General features: G+C 44.5%; 1 protein-coding gene across 3 annotated transcripts in view; it reads left to right on the top strand.

The window, feature by feature from the left end:
• Positions 1 to 20,435, top strand: part of LOC110537230 (roundabout homolog 1) — a 207,148-nt gene that overhangs the window by 82,003 nt on the left and 104,710 nt on the right. For all 3 annotated transcript variants that reach the window (XM_090192051.1, XM_090192053.1, XM_090192052.1), the window contains one exon: positions 1,722 to 2,048. In XM_090192051.1, coding sequence (XP_090048177.1) covers positions 1,722 to 2,048 — 327 coding nt within the window. The remainder of the gene's footprint in view (positions 1 to 1,721; positions 2,049 to 20,435) is intronic.

The following is a 20,435-nucleotide window of genomic DNA, read 5'->3' as shown; positions in this document are numbered from 1 at the left end:
CTGCCTGCCCGCTGCCTGCCTGCCTGCCTGCCCGCTACCTGCCTACCTGCCTGCCTGCCCACTGCCTGCCTGCCTGCCTGCCTGCCTACCTGCCTGCCCGCTACCTGCCTGCCTGCCTGCCTACCCGCTACCTGCCTGCCTGCCTGCCTGCCTGCCCGCTGCCTGCCTGCCTGCCTGCCTGCCCGCTGCCTGCCCAGCTCCCAATCTGCCATCTTCTGCAGCTTTGCACCACTTACCCAGCAGAATGTTAATGTATAATTCCTTAAAGAAATAGCTCCTGACTGCTGCCTGATAGATATAATTTTTTGGTTGAAATAATTTATTAGGGAGGGCTAAACCCCATGGCAGAACATGGAAACACTTCAAAGCCTTGTTTAATAAAACATACAGTGGACATAGCAGCGTTCTCTTCTTCTCCCTCTCAGAGAGTGTTACTGTGCCGACAGCAGGATCAAAGACTTCTGACAAATGGAAGTTGATTAACAGCTAGACCCGTCCGCCTCAGCGCTTCACAGGAGTGAATAGCCCTGAATTCCTTCAGCGGGGTTGTACATGTTTCAAAGTAAACCTCCCTCTCTCTTCTATCTCTCCCTGTCTCTGAGCTTTATGCATATCAACAGAGAGCGCGAGAGCCTTGGAAAATATTATAAAGCGTCCATATTGAAAATGAACAGCATTAGGTTTTACACCCTTATAATCAGTTTATAGCACAGAACATATAGATTTAGAAAAATGCTCATATCATACTCTCACAACTATAAACAACATTTTGTTTTTGCAGTGGAGATTTAAGGGAATAATTGTTTATTAAGTTATGCCAGCTGTGCTTACTGCTATGTATTGCCTCCTGGGGCTCTGGGCCCTTAAACAATAGAGAAACATTGTGTCTGCCACATGACAATGTGTGTTCATTAGAATGTCAGACAGGATAACAGTTGGTACATCCACCAGCACAGCTACGATATTGCCCTGTCTAATTACTGTGCTGCTGCTGAAGTGAACAACTGCTGAGACTGATATGCACTGTACTGCTGGATGTGTGCATTACAGACACGGTATGGCTTCCTGGGCTATTCATGCATTAGAGAGATGTATAGCATGTGTGTGTGTGTGGTGTGCATGTGCGTGTTTGAGAGAATTTGTGAGGTAAATCACTTAATCTTAGTGGGTGCTTTGTTAATGTGTGTGTCTCTGTGTGCGTGATAAATATGGTCTCCACATAGTTTATATTCCCCCAGACTCAAATAAGCAACTTTTTCTCATGCATGCTTCCTCAGAGAGCTACAATATTGTGTGTGTGTAAAAGGGGAGGGACAGACCCTGCCCTCTGGCCTATAGTTAAGGCTGAGGGTGAGGAATGCATTCATATGACAGAGTGATGTTTGGGTCATGGCATGTGCTGCTGATTATATTGTGCTTAGGTCTTACAAATGTAAATAAGTATTTAACAGAGTGAGGCAAGTGAGAAAAAAAAGTTAGTTCAACACCTATTCAGGAGATGTTTGCCTGTTCGCGAGGTTGAAAGAGCTTTATTTCAGCCATAATCCAAGGAAGAAGATCTCTTTACTGGAAGATGGGAGGGATTTATTATCTATTTATTTTTATTTTGAGAAATGTGAGGAGCATCCGGTCAGGGAAGGCTTCAGCATACGTGCATTCAGCATACGTGCATTCAGCATACGTACAATGTAAGTCTCATGTTATGTCTCCTCTCGTCCCAGGATCTCGTCTGCGTCAGGATGACTCCCCTCCCCGGATCGTGGAGCACCCCTCTGACCTCATCGTGTCCAAGGGGGAGCCGGCCACCCTCAACTGCAAGGCGGAGGGGCGTCCCGCCCCCACGGTGGAGTGGTACAAGGACGGGGAGCGGGTGGAGACAGACCGGGACAACCCCCGTTCCCACCGCATGCTGCTGCCCAGCGGCTCCCTCTTCTTCCTGCGCATCGTCCACGGCCGACGCAGCAAGCCAGACGACGGCAGCTACGTGTGTGTGGCCCGTAACTACCTTGGCCAGGCCATTAGCCACAACGCCTCACTGGAAGTAGCCAGTAAGTAATGCTCTCTCTCTCTGGGTGGTGGTGGGTTAAAACCACCTTGGGGCTGGGCTGGTGTATAACCTTCGTCTCAGGATATCACTTCTTTATTACACTAAATAATTACAGAAAGCAGCCATTCATTAGATGTCTGAGCAGTACTGTGGTTCCTGCCAGGTTGGGACGATCACAAAAAGGAGAATATCCAATGTCACCAACCACCGCACCAAACCAGCCCAGTCAAGAGCCATGGACCAGTATAGACTGTGAAGTCATGGTCTCATGGTGATGACAAGTCTGGCCCTGGCTCTCTCTCTCTCGCTCTCTCTCTCTCTCTCTCTCTCTCTCTCTCTCTCTCTCTCTCTCTCTCTCTCTCTCTCTCTCTCTCTCTCTCTCTCTCTCATTTCAATTCAATTCAAGGGGCTTTATTGGCATGGGAAATATGTGTTAAAATTGCCAAGGCAAGTGAGGTAGATAATATACAAAAGTGAAATAAACAATAAAAATTAACAGTAAACATTACACATACAGAAGTTTCAAAACAATACAGACATTACAAATGTCATATTATATATATATATATACAGTGTTGTAACAATGTACAAATGGTTAAAGTACACAAGGGAAATAAATAAGCGTAAATATGGGTTGTATTTACAATGGTGTTTGTTCTTCCCTGGTTGCCCTTTTCTTGTGGCAAAAGCCTAGCCTGTCTTCTCTTGAGAGACACGTCTGCCTACGGCGGCCTTTCTCAATAGCAAGTTTATGCTCACTGAGTCTGTACATAGTCAAAGCTTTCCTTAAGTTTGGGTCAGTCACAGTGGTCAGGTATTCTGCCACTGTGTACTCTCTGTTTAAGGCCAAATAGCATTCTAGTTTGCTCTGTTTTTTTGTTAATTCTTTCCAATGTGTCAACTCATTATCTTTTTGATTTCTCATGATTTGGTCTAATTGTGCTGTTGCCCTGGGGCTCTGTGGGGTCTGTTTGTGTTTGTGAACGGAGCCCCAGGACCAGCTTGCTTAGGGAACTCTTCTCCAGGTTCATCTCTCTGTAGGTGATGGCTTTGTTATGGAAGGTTTGGGAATGGCTTCCTTTTAGGTGGTTGTAGAATTTAATGGCTATTTTCTGGATTTTGATAATTAGCGGGTATCGGCCAGATCCTGCTCTGCATGCATTATTTGGTGTTCTACGTTGTACACTGAGGATATTGAGGAATTTGGTGTTTGTCCAATTTTGTGAAGTCTTGGTTGGTGAGTGTCTACGTGAGGGACCTCTCTCTCTCTCTCTCTCACTCTCACTCTCACTCTCACTCTCTCTCTCTCTCTCTCTCTCTCTCTCTCTCTCTCTCTCTCTCTCTCTCTCTCACTCTCACTCTCACTCTCACTCTCACTCTCTCTCACTCTCACTCTCTCTCTCTCTCTCTCTCTCTCTCTCTCTCTCACTCTCACTCTCACTCTCACTCTCACTCTCACTCTCACTCTCTCTCTCTCTCTCTCTCTCTCTCTCTCTCTCTCTCTCTCTCTCTCTCTCTCTCTCTCTCTCTCTCTCTCTCTCTCTCTCTCTCTCTCTCTCTCTCTCTCTCTCTCTCTCTCTCTCTCTCTCACTCTCACTCTCACTCTCACTCTCTCGTTCAGCCTTTGAACAGCATCTAAGATGACTACAGCCATGCCAGACACAAAACATACAGATAATATGAAGGCTCAGGCTGCATCTGGGCCTGCATACAGTTTACCTGAAGTCAGCTCAACAATACTAATTACTCTACTGGCCCCTTACTGGATCGTTGGAACTATCTGCAGAGTATGGCAGCCTGTTTATTCTTTTTGTCATCATTGTTTATTTTCTAACCCCCAGTGCAAGGTCAACCAAGGTAAAATGCTAGCTTGCTCTATACAAGAGTATGTGGGACAGAATGGGTCCGCTGAGTGCTGAAGCGCGTAAAAATCATCTGTCCTCGGTTGCAACACAATGTTACAAACTGCCTCTGGAAGCAACGTCAGCACAATAACTGTTCGTTGAGAACTTCAAGAAATGGTTTTCCATGGTTGAGCAGTGCCATGCGTAATGCCATGTGTTGGTTGTAGTTGTGTAAAGCTCACCACCATTCTGACTCTGGAGTAGTGGAAACGCGTTCTCTGAAGTGGGGTATCACGCTTCACCATCTGGTAGTCTGATGGACAAATCTGGGTTTGGCGGATTTGAGGAGAACGCTACCTGCCCCAATGCATAGTGCAAACTGTAAAGTTTGGTAGAGGAGGAATAATGGTCTAGGGCTTTTTTCATGGTTCGGGCTAGGCCCCTTAGTTCCAGTGAAAGGAAATGTTAACGCTACAGCATACAATTATATTCTAGACAATTCTGTGTTTCCAACTTTGTGGCAACAGTTTGCAGAAGGTAATTTCCTGTATCAGCATGACAATGCCCCCGTGCACAAAGCGAGATCCATACACAAATAGTTTATCAAGATTGTTGTGGAGGAACTTGACTGGCCTGCACAGAGCCCTGACCTCAACCACATCAAACACCTTTGGGATGAATTGCAACGCCGACTGTGAGCCAGGCCTAATCGCCTAACATCAGTGTCCGACCTCAGTCCTTGCTAATGGGCCTGTAGTGGTAATCCTTGTTTCAACCAGTGCTGGCTGTCTGACAGGTAGGGAGGGCAGAGTCGGTCCCAGGGTTTAGCACGGCTTTTCTGGAGCTACAAACACGGAAGGAGCAACTCCAACCGTCACTACCGTGTAAGTTATTGATGATGCATGCTGTGATAAACTATTTCCCAAGTTGGGATGAATAAAGTAATACTCTACTCTCTACCTTTAAGGCCTTTGAAGAACATGAGGGTTTCACATGTCAGGGCAGGAATAACCATGCATATACCTCTCTATATATTTTATATTCTAACTGCCTGGGGTGATGTAGTACTGTAACACTGTTTATTCATATGTAATCTTACAATGCTTTATAATCGGTGCAGTGTTTGGAAGGAGCCTGGTCTAGCTGTTGTTCAGTGTTTCCAGACAGTGTAGTTCAGGACTCGTTTTCACTTAGTTAGTTGATGCACCAGCTTGTTTCGTGGTAAGTCTGCCAGACCAATTGTACAAACGCTCTCTTAGTTCTCTTACAGGTTTATTTGCCTCTTATTTTAAACTTGACCAATGAACCAACCTTCTTTTGTGCAGCTGAACAAACACATTATACAGTGAATGTGTCACAGCCATGTGAAGACAAACAACAAACTGGATGTGAGATAAGGTTCTCTGTTTGGTCTTGGGTGTTTTATTTCACCAGAGTATGTTTCTATCACACGCAACATGAACTCTCTCACACACGCAAGCAGATTCACACTGTCTAATCACGCAGATTCACACGGTCTAATCACGCACATTCACACTATGTCTAATGTCCGTGTCCTCCTGTTGAGTAGAAGGAATGTGTTTTTCATCAAAGCTAATTTAGCACAACCAGAGCTTAATAGAAACATCAGTGAATCAAATTACACATTTCCGCGTATAATTGACTTATCTTTGCCCGACCTGACCGCACCGAAAGGTGACCTGCTGTAGTTGCATGCAAACTTCCCTTATACACTGACCTACTTCTAGCTCTCTGTAGCCCCTGTCTTCTAGGCCTCTGCTCTCCCTCTGTCCCCTCACCCCCGTCCCCTCACCCCCCGTCCCCTCACCCCATCCCCTCATCCCCCAGGACCTAGGTCCCTGCCCCCACCCCCTCCCACAACACTCATCTTCTCTCTAGTTTAGCCTACACCTCTAACCTGAAGCCTTAAATAGAGCCTGCACCCTACTCTCTGTCTCTCTCTTCTAACCCTTTGCCAAGTTCCACTGAAGATACTTTGTTTACTTGCAAGACTATTTGTCTTTCATTAACTTTATTACAAGGAGCTTCCCTTGCTTCCCTTCAGTCAGTCCCCTGATGTATTTAGATCTCTGCTTCCTGTGTGGTCCTCTCACAGTCAAGGGAAAAGGCTAGGGATCCCAGGAGAACACGCTACCCCCCCCCTCCCTTCCTTCTAATTATTCTTCCACCCATCCCTGTTTTACCATTTTATGTGTTTTGTACAGTTGTGTAAACCACTCTTCTCAGTAGTGGGTATACCCAGTTGCAGGGTGAGGTAATTTAAGTTATGCTCACATGGCTTGTCTCAGCATGTGTCCTGGGCCTCTCAGGGCTGAGCATGTCCTCGCTGTCCCAGAACCACCTCATATCCATGACCACGCGGCCTTCCACCACCTGAGTCTTAGTGAGGGGTCAAGGATAGGTTGGGACTGTCCGAGAGCTCAGGGGTACGGTTTTTGAGATGTGACAAATGCATAATTTCAATGTCTGCTTTAGATCCCTGTAGTAAAATAATACTCCAAGAAGGTTGGTGAACTGTTACTATACGACCCACCTACTGTACCATCCATAATAGATGTGTTTGTGTGTTTGAGTATCTAGTAGTGCTGTAGTTTAGACTAAGGGTTACTGTGAACCTAACTGATGCCAGTGTATTTCTGCTGAGTCTGCCCAGTGTGAGGGATAAGCCTGTGGTGCTGCCAATTAGGCACGCTTTCACCCCATTGTCCCCCCGTGAGGACTCTGTCTGCCTGCACGGACAAAATACACATCAACCAATGCTTGGTGAACCTATAAGGGAGGGGTGGGGTGCTGGAGGTGACAAAAGCACTGGTTTTGGCAGTAGGCAGGAAAGACAACAGGGACAGAGGGAAGAGAGGGAAGCACTCAAAGCAGCGTTCCTCTACTTCCTGTTGACAGGGATTAACGACAATGGTCATGCCCTCACACTCTGTCCCTGCCACAGTCACACTTTGTATCCATCTATCACCCAGCTACAGTACTTCATGTGTCCACTCCACTGACTCACTCTAAGGAGATCTACTGTGCTGCCTAACAGCAAACCTTTCTTTATTTCTTTCTTTCTTCATTCTCTCTGTTCTGACCTGGTGAGTTTCTTTTGGGATGTTGAGGGCACGTTTGTAGAGGCTAAATTGACTTATGTCCTACTGATTCAACTCAAAGGGTTCGCAGTGACGCAGGAGTTGTCCCCCCTATATATATATATGCAAACGCAGTACCAGTCAAAAGTTTGGACACACCTACTCATTCTATCAGAACTCAGGATTAGACCCAGATGCAGACAGCTAGGGTCACAGATGTGTGTTGAACCAAACAGGGGGCAGGCAAAATACAGGTGAAAGGCAGGCAGAGGTCCGTAATCCATGTCAGAGTCAGGCAGGTACAGAACGGCAGGCAGGCTCGGGGTCAGGGCAGGCAGAATGGTCAGAACCGGGGAAACAGAACTTGAGAAAGCAGGGAGATGAGAAAATACGCTGACAAGACGAACTGGCAACATACAAACAGAGAACACAGGTATAAATACACTGGGGATAATGAGGAAGATGGGCGACACCTGGAGGGGGGTGGAGACAAGCACAAAGACAGGTGAAACAGATCAGGGTGTGACACATTCAAGCGTTTTTCTTTATTTTTACATTTTAGAATAATATTGAAGACATCCAAACAATGAAATAACACATATTGAATCATGTAATAAGCAAACGACTGTTAAACATATCAAAATACATTTTATAATTTAAATTCATCAAAGTAGCCACCCTTTGCCTTGATGACAGCTTTACATTCTCTCAACCAGCTTCATGAGGTAGTCACCTGTAATGCCTTTCCAACAGTCTTGAAGAAGTTCCCACATATGTAGAGCACTTGTTGGCAGCTTTTTCTTCACTCTGCGATCCAACTCATCCCAAACCATCTCAATTGGGTTCAGGTCGGGTGATTGTGGAGGCCAGGTCATCGGATGCAGCACTCCATCACTCTCCTTCTTGGTCAAATGGCCCTTATACAGCCTAGAGGTGTGTTTTGGGTCATTGTACTGTTGAAAAACAAATGATAGTCCCACTAAGCACAAAACTGATGGGATGGTGTATCGCTGCAGAATGCTATGGTAGCCATGCTGGTTAACTGTGCCTTGAATTCTAAATACATCACTGAAAGTGTCACCAGCAAAGTACCATCACACCTTTTCCTCCATGCTTCACGGTGGGACCCACACATGCGGAGATCATCCGTTCACCTACTCTGCGTTTCACAAAGACACTGCGGTTGGAACCAAAAATCTCAAATTTGGACTTATCATACCAAAGGACAGATTTTCATCGGTCTAATGTCCATTGCTCGTGTTTCTTGGCCGAAGCAAATCTTTTCTTCTTGTTGGTGTCCTTTAGTATTGGTTTCTTTTCAGCAATTTGACCACGAAGGCCTGATTCACACAGTCTTCTCTGAACTGTTGATTTTGAGATGTGTCTGTTACTTGAACTCTGTGAGGCGCAATCTGAGGGCCAGTTAATTGCCGATTTGTGAGGCTGGTAACTCTCATGAACTTATCCTCTGCAGCAGAGGTACCTCTGGGTCCTCCTTTCCTGTGTCCTCATGAGAGCCAGTTTCATCATAGCTCATGGTGGTTTTTGCAACTGCACTTATAGAAACTTTCTTGAAACTTTCTGTCGTTTCTCTTTGCTTATTTGAGCTGTTCTTGCCATAATATGGACTTGGTCTTTTACCAAATAGGGCGATAATATCTTCTGTGTACCACCCCTACTTGTCACAACAAAACTGATTGGCTCAAATGCATTAAGAAGGAAAGAAATTCCACAAGTTAACTTTTAACAATGCACACCTGTAAATTGAAATGCATTCCAGGTGATTTCATGAAGCTGGTTGAGAGAATTCCAAGAGTGTGCAAATCTGTCATCAAGGCAAAGGGTGGCTACTTTGAAGATTCAAATATAAAATATATTTTGATTTGTTTAACACATTTTTGGTTACTACATGATTCCTTGTGTGTTATTTCAGTTTTGATGTCTTCACTACAATGTAGAAAAGAGCAAAACATAAAGAAACATCCTGGAATGAGTATGTGTGTCCAAAATTTTGACTGGTACTGTATATATTCTCCTTTATTATTTCCCTGTAACCCTACCACCCCTCCCTTAATTGGAATAAACTAGTGGTCAACACTTCTACTTCCAGCTTATACATACTATATACATTTGAAGGACATATATTTTACATTAGTTATCTTTTGTTTGTTTTTAGTCCCATCAGTTTTGTTTTCTATTTGCCATGTACTTTCAACTGTGCTGTGATGTTTCACAAAAGTTCTGAACATTTATTTTCTCATAGTTTCTACAGACTGTAATAATTAATATATTATATTATAATTATTATATTATTGATAGATTGACTATGATTTTTCAGATCACCCAGCAGTACTATTTGCAGAGTTAAGTCCAGGTAAATGTTGCAATTCTTCAACCATTCCTGAACCTGCGACCAAAAACAAGTAACATAATATAACAAAACACAATATGGGCAGTATCCTCCATATATATATATATATATATATTATTTTATTTTATTAATGGACAAAAAATGTGCTTTTCTTTCAAAAACAAGGAAATGTCTAAGTGAACCCAAACCTTTGAACGGTAGTGTATATATAACATTCTATTTGTTGCAAGAATTTTGTATAATCATTTAAATTGAAAAAGTTATATCATAGCAGCCACAATCTTTTTGCTATATTAAAGCTGATCCACGCCCGTGACATTACATTATTTTTGTCTGCTAAATGAACTAGTGTAGCCCACAGCCACAGTGTATAGCCAGATCAGGGCCTAACATAAGGACAACTCAGAGTATGCTATTATTTTCTTCTGTAATTGACTACATTTTCTTCATATCATGTTTCTTTAGATCTGTCTAAAATAAATCATGGATTTTTTTTGTAATGGTGTAGGCTATGCTAAATTGATTAATTCAAAAAAAAAATTTTTATGTAGATGTTCCAAAGATCTGCATCAGTGGCTTGTAGGCTATTGGTGGAAGCCAGGAGATGCTAAAACATGTTTATGTTAATTAAGGGTCAATTACCGTGAGACCGGCAGTTATTTACTTGATAATCACCAGCTGATAAGATTTCATGACCGCCACAGCCCTATCCCCGAGGGGTAGCTCAGACACAGAGCAGGCAGAGGGGATTATGGGTAATGGTAACGGGGATAGAGAGTGGAGGATGGAGGGAGATGTGAGGTGACCAGTGATGATGTGTGTTGGTCAGAAGTTTGACCTGCTCAGAGATAATTCCTTTCATTGCTCTGGCCTTTTCCCCCATTTTCCACTGGCTGACTTTAGAGAAGGCAAAGTCACCGTCTTTTGATCACATCTTCAAATGAGTCATGTTAATGTATGAGCTCATGGTGTGGATGAAAGAGCTCTCTGTAGAATAGCCCAGCGGGAGTGGCTCTTTGTGTTAGTGCCTACTGCCTACTGCTGCTGCTGCTGCTCCCCCATACTGGGGAGAGAGACTCCTATAGAGTTACAGTACAGAGCATCAAAAACACTTACTCTGTCTGTGTGTGCATTGTGTGTGTGGTGACACTAACAGCATTGGAAATGTGTAAGCATGGTTAAAGCCAGACTATGAGAGAGATTGAGAGAGAGAGAAATACAACCCATATCTATGTTTTTTTTATTTTCCCTTTTGTACTTTAACTATTTGCACATCACTACAACACTGTATATAGACATAATATGACATTTGAAATGTCTTTATTATTCTGGAACTTCTGTGAGTTGTAATGTTTACTGTTAATTTTTGTTTATTATCTATTTCTATTATCTATTTCACTTGCTTTGGCAATGTTAACATATGTCTCCCATGCCAATAAAGCCCTTGAATTGAATTGAGAGGGAGATAAGTGACAGAGATGTAGAGAAACAGATGGAGAAGTGTGGGCTCCGCTCTCTGTCCTTCATGGTGAAGAAGTGAGACTTGTTCTTTTGGGGACGGAGAGCTGAAGTGACAGAGCAGAGACAGTGACAGATGTAGTGTGTACTGGAGCCTGAAGCATGACTGAGGGGCCGGGATATCGCCCGGTAAGCAGAAACACACATGTACACTCAAAACACACACACGCGCAGTCCAGCAGAGCCATGCTGTAACTGAAGGAAGGGAAAACAAGATGTATAACCTAGTTCCCATCCAATAAATGTCAGGCAGGACACTCAACATATTTCTCTGCCTGCAGGGAGCCTAGAGGACCCTAGGAAATGAGCATGGGTTCTATTGACCTCAGAGAGTTGATTCAATCATGGAGCTCTTTATTGAGGTGAAGGGAAAGTCATGGACAGTGTACACTTAAGGTTATTGGGTAGTAGAGTCCGTTTTAGGACCAGTGAATGAAGACAAATAAATGAAATTGTTGACCTAATTGGGCAGTGTGCCATTTGAGAGACAGTTAGGCTTGCGGCTGGGTCTAAAGTTGAACCTCAAAGCATCAGGTTTCCCTCTATGGATGAGGCAATGAGTCACATAAATACACACACTTCCACAACATCACTCATCCACATTCTTACACGATACACACTCTTACATGATACACACACAATATACAACTGTGCGTGTGTGCACACATGCTTACGTGTGTGTGGGTTGTTCCATACTGAGTGGATGGCTGCATGGACACCAGAGGAGGGATCTAACCTGATTGGGTTGCGTAATGGGATCTCTCTCTCTCTCTCTCTCTCTCTCTCTCTCTCTCTCTCTCTCTCTCTCTCTCTCTCTCTCTCTCTCTCTCTCTCTCTCTCTCTCTCTCTCTCTCTCTCTCTCTCTCTCCCTGGAGAGGGTGTGGTGGTGAAACAAGAGCTGTGTGTAGTATATTACATTCTAAGAAAGACATACACTGGGCTTGGCTTTGATGGACAGGGACATGAGTTTCCTTAAAAAGCTGGAATTTTTAGTGGGAGGAGGGGGAATGGCCATCATCTGAATGAGAGACAGAGGAGACCAGGAGAGAGAGAGAGAAAACCTATAAGATTATAAAACCATGTACACAAACAACAAGTGTGTGTGGGGTGAAACAGGGATGCAGCTTGAGCCCCACCCTTTTCAAGAGTATACCAAACGTTCAGAATATTTTCCTAGTATTGAGTTACACCCACCAACCTAGAGAAGAGTCCCCTAAGCAAGCTGGTCCTGGGGCTCTGCTCACAAGCACCCCACAGAGCCCCAGGACAGCAACACAATTATACCCAACCAAATCATGAGAAAAAAAAAGATGACTTAGAATAGAATTAACCAAAAACAGAGCAAACTGGAATGCTATTTGGCCCTAAACAGAGAATACCTGACCACTATTACTGACCCAAAATGAAGGAAAGCTTTGACTATGTACAGACTCAGAGAGCATAGCCTTGATATTGAGAGAGGTCGTCGTAGGCAGACCTGGCTCTCAAGGAAAGAGGAGGAAACTGTGCTGCACTTCCTAACCTCCTGCCAAATGTATGACCATATTAGAGATGCATATTTCCCTCAGATTACACAGACCCACAAAGAATTTGAAAACAAATCCAATTTTGATAAACTCCCTTGTCTATTAGGTGAAATACCACAGTGTGCCAACACAGCAGCAAGCTTTGTGACCTGTTCCCACAAGAAAATGGCAACCAGTGAAGAACAAACACCATTGTAAATAAAACCCATATTTATGTTTATTTATTTTCTTGTTTGTACTTCAACTATTTGCACATTGTTACAACACTGTACATAGCCATAATATGACAATTGAAATGTCTCTATTCCTTTGATACTTTTGTGAGTGTAATGTTTACTGTTCATTTGTGATTGTTTATTTCGCTTTTGTTTATTATCTATTACACTTTTTTTAGGCAATATGTGTCCCATGCCAATAAAGCCCTTTAAATGTAATTGATAGAGGGGCTGGGGTGGGGGTTGTAGGAAGCCAGCTCCCCCTGATGTGGATCTGAGGATATGTGTCAGTATGTCAGGCTGGGTGATTGATAGATTGGAGGCGGGAACCCCTTTCACCTCTCTCTCTCTCTCTCTGTTTTTCTGTGTACTCCTCTTTGATTTAAGTCTCTGAAGAGGGGTTGCAGTGAAAGGAGAGGGGGATTTCTTAGCCTTGGCTCTGTATTGAGGAGGCGTTATTCCCTGATGCCTGTGTATGGACGTGGAGACACTGCCAACAGGCTGATTGTAAGTGCTCTCTAGTCTCCGCTCACAGCCATTACGGTGGCTAAATAGCATGGTTTATTTTCATTAACTTGGGTCAGTTTGCCTGCGAGGTGTCCGACCTCCACATTTCCTATGAAGTTTCCCAGCGCCCTCTTTTCCCGTCAATCCAGTCGTCCTATGTTTGGATCATTCACAGAACATGTCCACTAACTTATAGAACATATATGGGGACAGATGGTGTGTGTGTGTGTGTGTGTGTGTGTGTGTGTGTGTGTGTGTGTGTGTGTGTGTGTGTGTGTGTGTGTGTGTGTGTGTGTGTACGCTTGGCTGAGTGTGCTGAAACGTACTGTCTAAATACATTCCTTCCCCTTCATTCCCATAGGCTTAGCATTTCCACAGAGCAGGGAGAAGGCTGATTCATATCAAAGTGCCAACACTCCGGGAAAGTGTGCCTTTGGCCATCAACACAGGCAGGGGGGAAAGGAAGTAGAGTCTCTCTGAGATGTGGGCCATGTGGCTCTGGGCTGTGTGGCCCAGCCGCTGAAGGCTCAGAGCTGTTAGTCCTCATCTCTCTGTGTTGTGTGTTTGTTTTTCCTCCGTTTGGCTAACGTCTTGTGTTTCTCTGGGAGTCTCTATGGCTTCTTGTGTGTTGACATGAATGATAAGACAGCTGCTAGTTTGCAAGACAGAAAAAAGGCCATACAGGCCAAAAGGATGTTTTCATAAGCAGAAGAAGGAAAAGCACCACTCATTTCCACATTAGATGTTGCTTTCAGCCTGAATGTGTGTTAGGAGGATCTGTATATAACCCACCGCTCCCTGCTCTAGCTCTACTGATCTTGTATAGCCTAGAAGCACAGGAGATGGGTTGTGGCCTCTTTGGGAGGATGGAGATACACACGTACACAACTACAAAATAATGGAGTAGAATCTATTGAGCAGTAAAGATGCTTCTAGAACGTCTATTTCCTTTCCTCGCCCTCCCCTCTACTGTTGCTCTGTCTCTCCTCTTGTGATGATAATGGGCCGGCTTTGTGAATAGTGAATGATCAGCACTGTGGGGGGTTCCTCTTTATTAGGAATATAGAGGATACTTCTTTCAAGGCGTATGGCTGAATGTCTTTTTTTTTCTCCTCCACTCTTTTTTGTGTGCCTATCTTTAGAGAATAAATTGCTGACGAGGAGAGAATTGCAAGCCACAGGGGAATGGAATAGGAATGGGTGGAGGGAGAAAGACCAGGCCGGGGGATTCACATCTTCTCTGCCAATTAAAGTTGAAATTGTGTGTGTGTGTGTGTGTGTGTGTGTGTGTGTGTGTGTGTGTGTGTGGGTGTGTGCGTGCGTGCGTGCGTGGCGCGTGAGTGCGTGAAGCTTCCAAACCATTATGTGTATCATGCTTGCAGATTTGTGTCAGAGTGTGTTTTCTGGTGCGTTTGAGAGATACGGTCACATTCAATAGCCCATTCCAAACATATAGGGAGAAAACTAGCACAAATATGCTGTGGCGTGATTTCACCCCGGCTCTTCTCAGCTTATGAGAATGAGAAGATGGGATTGGCTGAACAGGTTGGCTGTCGTGCTCTGTGGATCTGGGGCCCCTTAGCAGATGTATGCTGGCTAAACATCCATCCCTTAGGCATGTTCTCCTTTTGTCCACAAACCCCAGAAGACTTCCCAACCTACACATGTAATGATGGAATTGAGGAAGAAAAATCCCCTTACTGGCTCCCAGCTAGTGGCCACTCGATCGATCACAGAGGCTAATGTATTCAGCTCTAATTGTTATCTCTGAGACACTCTTAATCCTGGACCCGCTGCTCCTGTCACCAAACCTTATTTATGTCCAACACATTTGTCTTCTCCCCTTTTATGTTGGCAAATTGCAATTTTTCAAACCACTGTTGTCGCCTTTTTCCTGTCTCCTTTCTCCTCACCCTAATACCTTCTCTGAATAGTGGGCTAGCAAAATGCTGTCGCCTACAGATAGCAAGACAAGCTCGCTGGAGAAAGACAGACCGACAGATAGGGAGGGAGGGGAAGCAGGGTGAAAAGAGAAGGGTGGATAAAAAGTGAGAGAGGGGGAGAGAGATGTAGGCTGCTGTAGTCAGGCAGGGTCTGGTCAGTGTAGAGCTGGAAGATATGAACAAAACCCATGTCGTGATAAATTAACATTGTTTTGAGATATTAATAAATCTGCGATAAATTCCACTAAACATTTTTTGGGGCTACTTAATGTAGGCCTATTCACTGCAAATGGTCAAATGCATACTAACTACAGCCTACTCCGGTTGTAAAGTGGTGCCATGAACTCAATATTAAGAGGTTGGAAATACATGATATACTCCCAAAAGGCTGGTACTCTCCTCTCTGTAACTAGAACAACAGTAGTTGCTTTGAAAACTGTTTTTTTCCGCAATGGCATTCTGAGCAACGGTCATGTGCTTGTGCTTCTCAGAATGCGTCTCTCCCTCCTCCTTGCGCACAGTGGGAAGAGGGAGTGGGAGTCAGCAGGCGACAGCGAAACAGGGAATGGCAGATACTTTCATAGCTGGAATCAACATAATGCATATATTACTGTTGAACAATAATAGTTTTAGAACAATCTACAGAAACATTGTGTAGAAAAATTACCGGAAATTACAGATGTAAGCAAAATGCTTTTGGTAAGAGGAAGGCAATGTCTGTCGGTAATTTTCGGTTTATCATCCTGAGGTCCTGATAGTTAATGTATCCTAACCTGGGAACCTAGCACAAAGAGCCACTGTGAGTCTCAGTGATACGAGCCCTGGTGTGTCTCCTTCCCGTTTCCACTGCAGCCTGCTCTACAGATTAGACTTGAGGAAAGGAAAGAACATAGTCACTGTTACAACCTCACCCTGTTAGCCCATTCAGTCTCATACTAAACTGGGGCTGCATGCAGCTGTAAAATTATGATTATGTCATACAAAAATCACATTTTCTTTTGATTCTATTCACTGCAGGCTTCAAGTTACTAGCCCTTTCAGATCTGAGGGAACTCTGATCCCAAGTTACTAGCCCTTTCAGATCTGAGGGAAAACTCTGATCCCAAGTTACTAGCCCTTTCAGATCTGAGGGAAAACTCTGATCCCAAGTTACTAGCCCATTCAGATATGAGGGAAAACTCTGATCCAAGTTACTAGCCCTTTCAGATCTGAGGGAAAACTCTGATCCCATGTTACTAGCCCTTTTAGGTCGGAGGGAAACTCTGATCCCAAGTTACTAGCCCTTTCAGATCTGAGGGAAAACTCTGATCCCACGTTACTAGCCCTTTCAGATCGGAGGGAAAACTCTGATCCCACGTTACCAGCCCTTTCAGATCTGAGGGAAAACTGATCCCTAATTTCTAGCCCTTTCAGATCTGAGGGAAAACTCTGATCCCTCTGTATCCTTCTTAGCTGACACTCTTATATCTGTCCCTATGGTTACTTCAGTCATGACAAACCTCTGTTTCCTACCCGACTATGGTTGTATAATGTATTATTTGAATGGTGGATCAGTATACTGGGTGAGAGAGCACAGACAAGCAGGCAAACAGTATCTGATCAAATACAGCAAGCTATCAAATGACCCAATGTTCACTCAGGCTGTGCCTTTTGGCACTGAACACCAATCAGAGCCGAACATCTGCATGTGTATGTGTGTGTGTGTGTGTGTGTGTGTGTGTGTGTGCGAGCGTGCGTGCGTGCGAGCGTGCGTGCGAGCGTGTGTGTGAGCGTGTGTGCTCACCGGGTCTAGATTAGTCACAGTTTCCTCGGAGTGTACCTACAGGCTGTTACATGGAAATGCATATTTGTTTACAGACTGGGGTGCTGTGAATGTGATGAGCTATTTCTGAACTCAAATAAGTTGACAGCAGATTACATTTTCTCCATGTGCTACTGAATGCTATGAGCACCCACATATCTGTGTTTCTTTCAACATGGTCATCCCCCTACCGTGTGTCATCTCCCCAGCGGCAGGCTAGCGGCCCAGGGGTCCTGTTTTAGCAGGTGTTTATGTTTCTGTCTGATTTATAGGGTTAGAGATGAGATAAGAGCCTGCCAGTCCAGCGCTGCACTGTGGTGCCGTTGGGTACTCCTGCTGTCTGTCAGGCAGCCTGAGACGAATGGTCTGGTCTGGCCGGGTCTGGTGTTTGCTGAGGTCTTCGCTTATCCATCCACTATCTGTCACTGGCTCTAGTCCACACACAGCAGGCCAGAGCCCTACACTACAGTCAGGACCCTTCACCTACACACCAGACCACCGTGACACACTCCCCTTATCACTGGACAGGGTCAATGCTATCTCCCTGGGGTCAAAGGTTATCTGGCCTCCCCTCTGTCATGGCCATTTCCACCTAAACTCAACTATCAGCCGCCAGAGTCTTTTCATGTGCTGGGTGGCACTTACTGCTTGTCCTTGTGTACATTGATTGTCTGTATATACCCTGTATGCTATTATCTCGCTCAGTAAATATTGCTCAAAAAGAGTTGGCGGTTCCAGAGTCCTGGTGCTCTGCAGAGTGGTTCAACTATGACATGTTAATGTCTATTACATACTACCACAGTTGCTCTTTGTATAACCCCAAAAGGGGATTCAAACACACAATATCTGGTCACAACATCAGTCCATAAAAGAATGGGATGTGCAGTGCATTTTGAAGTGGAGTGGGCACACTTTCAGGGTTTCCCATTGTGTTGTAGCAGCGGTGTTTGCTGTGTGTGTGTCTGTGATTAAAATGCAGACCTAGTAGGCTGTCATTAAAGTAATCAAAGTGCTTGTGTGATCAGAACGAGACGGACAATTAAATACTTACCATGCCATAGCAAACCACACACCAGGCAGACACCTACATTACTGAGGAATTCAACCCAGTGTTTTTTACTTTGTGGCTTTTTAGAAAAAACACTCTGCCAAGCTACCAAGCCCATCGAGTGTGATCCCCTCACTACTTGACAGTCATTGATGTGCATATTGTTAGCTTTGGAAAGTGGAATGGGGTTACTCAATAGGCACTAATGCGCCAGCATTATTATACTAGAACTGCTAATGTGCAGGACGCAAAGCCACTTTGGCTTCCATTGGTTGCCACGGTGACGGAGCGTGGGCTTTTGTGGTTGCCACCCCAGACCATTCACCTTAGTGTCAACTAACACCAGCATACCGCTATGAAACAGTCAGAATGATCAAAATAAACCAAAGTACTTCAAAGGAACAAATGTTTTTCACACTTCTAAAATACAGTAACACATATCTACAGGTGTTGATCATTGGTCTCTTAGATCCAGATCCCATCATCTCCCAGATCTCTTGTGAATGCCATGTAATTGTATTTTTATTTATTTGGGCAAGTCAGTTAAGAACAAATTCTTATTTTCAATACTCAGCCTAAGGGGATATGTTAACTGCCTTGTTCAGGGGCAGAACGACAGATTGTTACCTTGTCAGCTCGGGGATTTGATCTTGCAACCTTTACGGTTACTAGTCCAACACTCTAACCACTAGGCTACCTGCCGCCCCCAAGCCTTTGAAACCATGAGGCACGAGTGATAGATGTCAGTGACTCTCCATTTAAGGTTAAAAGACAAATTACAAATGACTACTATTATTATTACTAATTTGTTAGCCTTGCACTACAGATTGATACCCCAGACTTTGCTGGCAACTACTTTATTGAGGGAAAATATATTCACTACGACTGTGATATGTGGTTCTCACCTAGCTATCTTAAGATGAATTCACTAGTTGTAAGTCACTCTGGATAAGACCATCTGCTAAATGACAAATGTAAAATGGAGATGGAGAGATTGGAGGCCTGTCACTCTCAGACCACTCTTTGTTAAATGTGGAGCACGTGGAAAACCATGAATGGGTTAAAACCCATTTCAATTCACTGTAGAGAATTTATATAGGAGGCAGGAGAAGGGGGAGGGAGGGAGAGAGGTAGACTTAGTGTGGAAGAGAGAGCATGATAGACACTGTAGGGTGTGCACTTGAAAGCTTTGACAATAGTGCAGGGGGCAGGTGAGAGGACATTTCATTGGTGATATACTATAATGTCCCTACCTCCTAAAAGACACACAAAGAGAGCAGCTGCAGTTTTCTTGGTGCTACTGTAAGGATGACAAAAAGGACCATTCCTATGTATTGTTTCCAATGTTATTCCAATGTGACCAAACATTCTGGCATCTCATCCAACAGGGTGTAGACTAGTGATTTATAACATACAGTGGACCGGGGGGAGAGAGAGAGAGGGAAGATTGATATGGAGGAGAGCGAGAGGGAAGGAAGAGGGAGAGGGAGATAGAGGGGTAGAAAAGAGGGAGCGAGGAGGGATGTCAGAGGAAAGCTGGATAATTAGAGGCAGAATTCGTTCTTTTGTTCCTGCTGTTGCATTCATTCCAAACGGGGTCTGTGTATGTCTGTACGTCTCTGTGTGTGCGTGCGTGCGTGCGTGCGTGCGTGCGTGCGTGCGTGCGTGCGTGCGTGCGTGCGTGGCACTACCAAACTCACTGTGACTGCTGCCAGTTCTCGCTCTCCTCCATTCTCTCCTACTCTACATGGCTGTGTGGAGGGAGCGTCCCTTCATCTCCTCCCATAGGAACACTTTGTTGTGTTTAGGCAGGCTGCTTCTGTTCTGATGGAGCTCTTGCTGTTGTTGATTCACCAAGCTTGCTAATTGAAAGCCTTGGCAACCAGGTAATGGCAATTTCCAGGAAGAGCACAAAGAGGTCTAAAATTACACACACACACACACACACACACACACACAGACAGACAGACAGACAGACAGACAGACAGACAGACAGACAGACAGACAGACAGACAGACAGACAGACAGACAGACAGACAGACAGACAGACAGACAGACAGACAGACAGACAGACAGACAGACAGACAGACAGACAGACAGGTTCACATTTCTTTATGGTTTGTGGTGTGGTAGATGCCTACAGATATAGACACTAGGAACTCCCTAGTGAGATGAGAGCAGAGGGGTGGTGGAACTGAGAGGGTTGTGTGTGTGTGTAAAGGAGAGAGAGGGGGATAGAGAGAGGGAGAGACAGAGAGAGGGAGAGAGCGTGTTGATGATAGAATCATTCATATTCACAGTACCAGTCTGTCTCCACTGAGCCTTAACCCCACCCCTCCCCCCAAATATGAATTCTCCCTCGCCTCTATTTCAAGGTCTAGGGTCTTTGTACTTCTGTGTATTTGTTTGTATGTGTGTATTTGTGAGAATGTGTGCGTGATTTTTTGTGCATGCATATTTTGTGTTTGGGTGGGTTTTGGGAATCGGGGGTGCTCTGCCTCTCACCGAGAACGA

This window comes from Oncorhynchus mykiss, chromosome 12 (assembly GCF_057628025.1).
Source record: "Oncorhynchus mykiss isolate SJ-2025 chromosome 12, ASM5762802v1, whole genome shotgun sequence".
Lineage (NCBI taxonomy): Eukaryota > Metazoa > Chordata > Actinopteri > Salmoniformes > Salmonidae > Oncorhynchus > Oncorhynchus mykiss.
The sequence above is the reverse complement of the archived record's forward strand: the minus strand, read 5'-3'. Positions and strand labels throughout refer to the sequence as shown.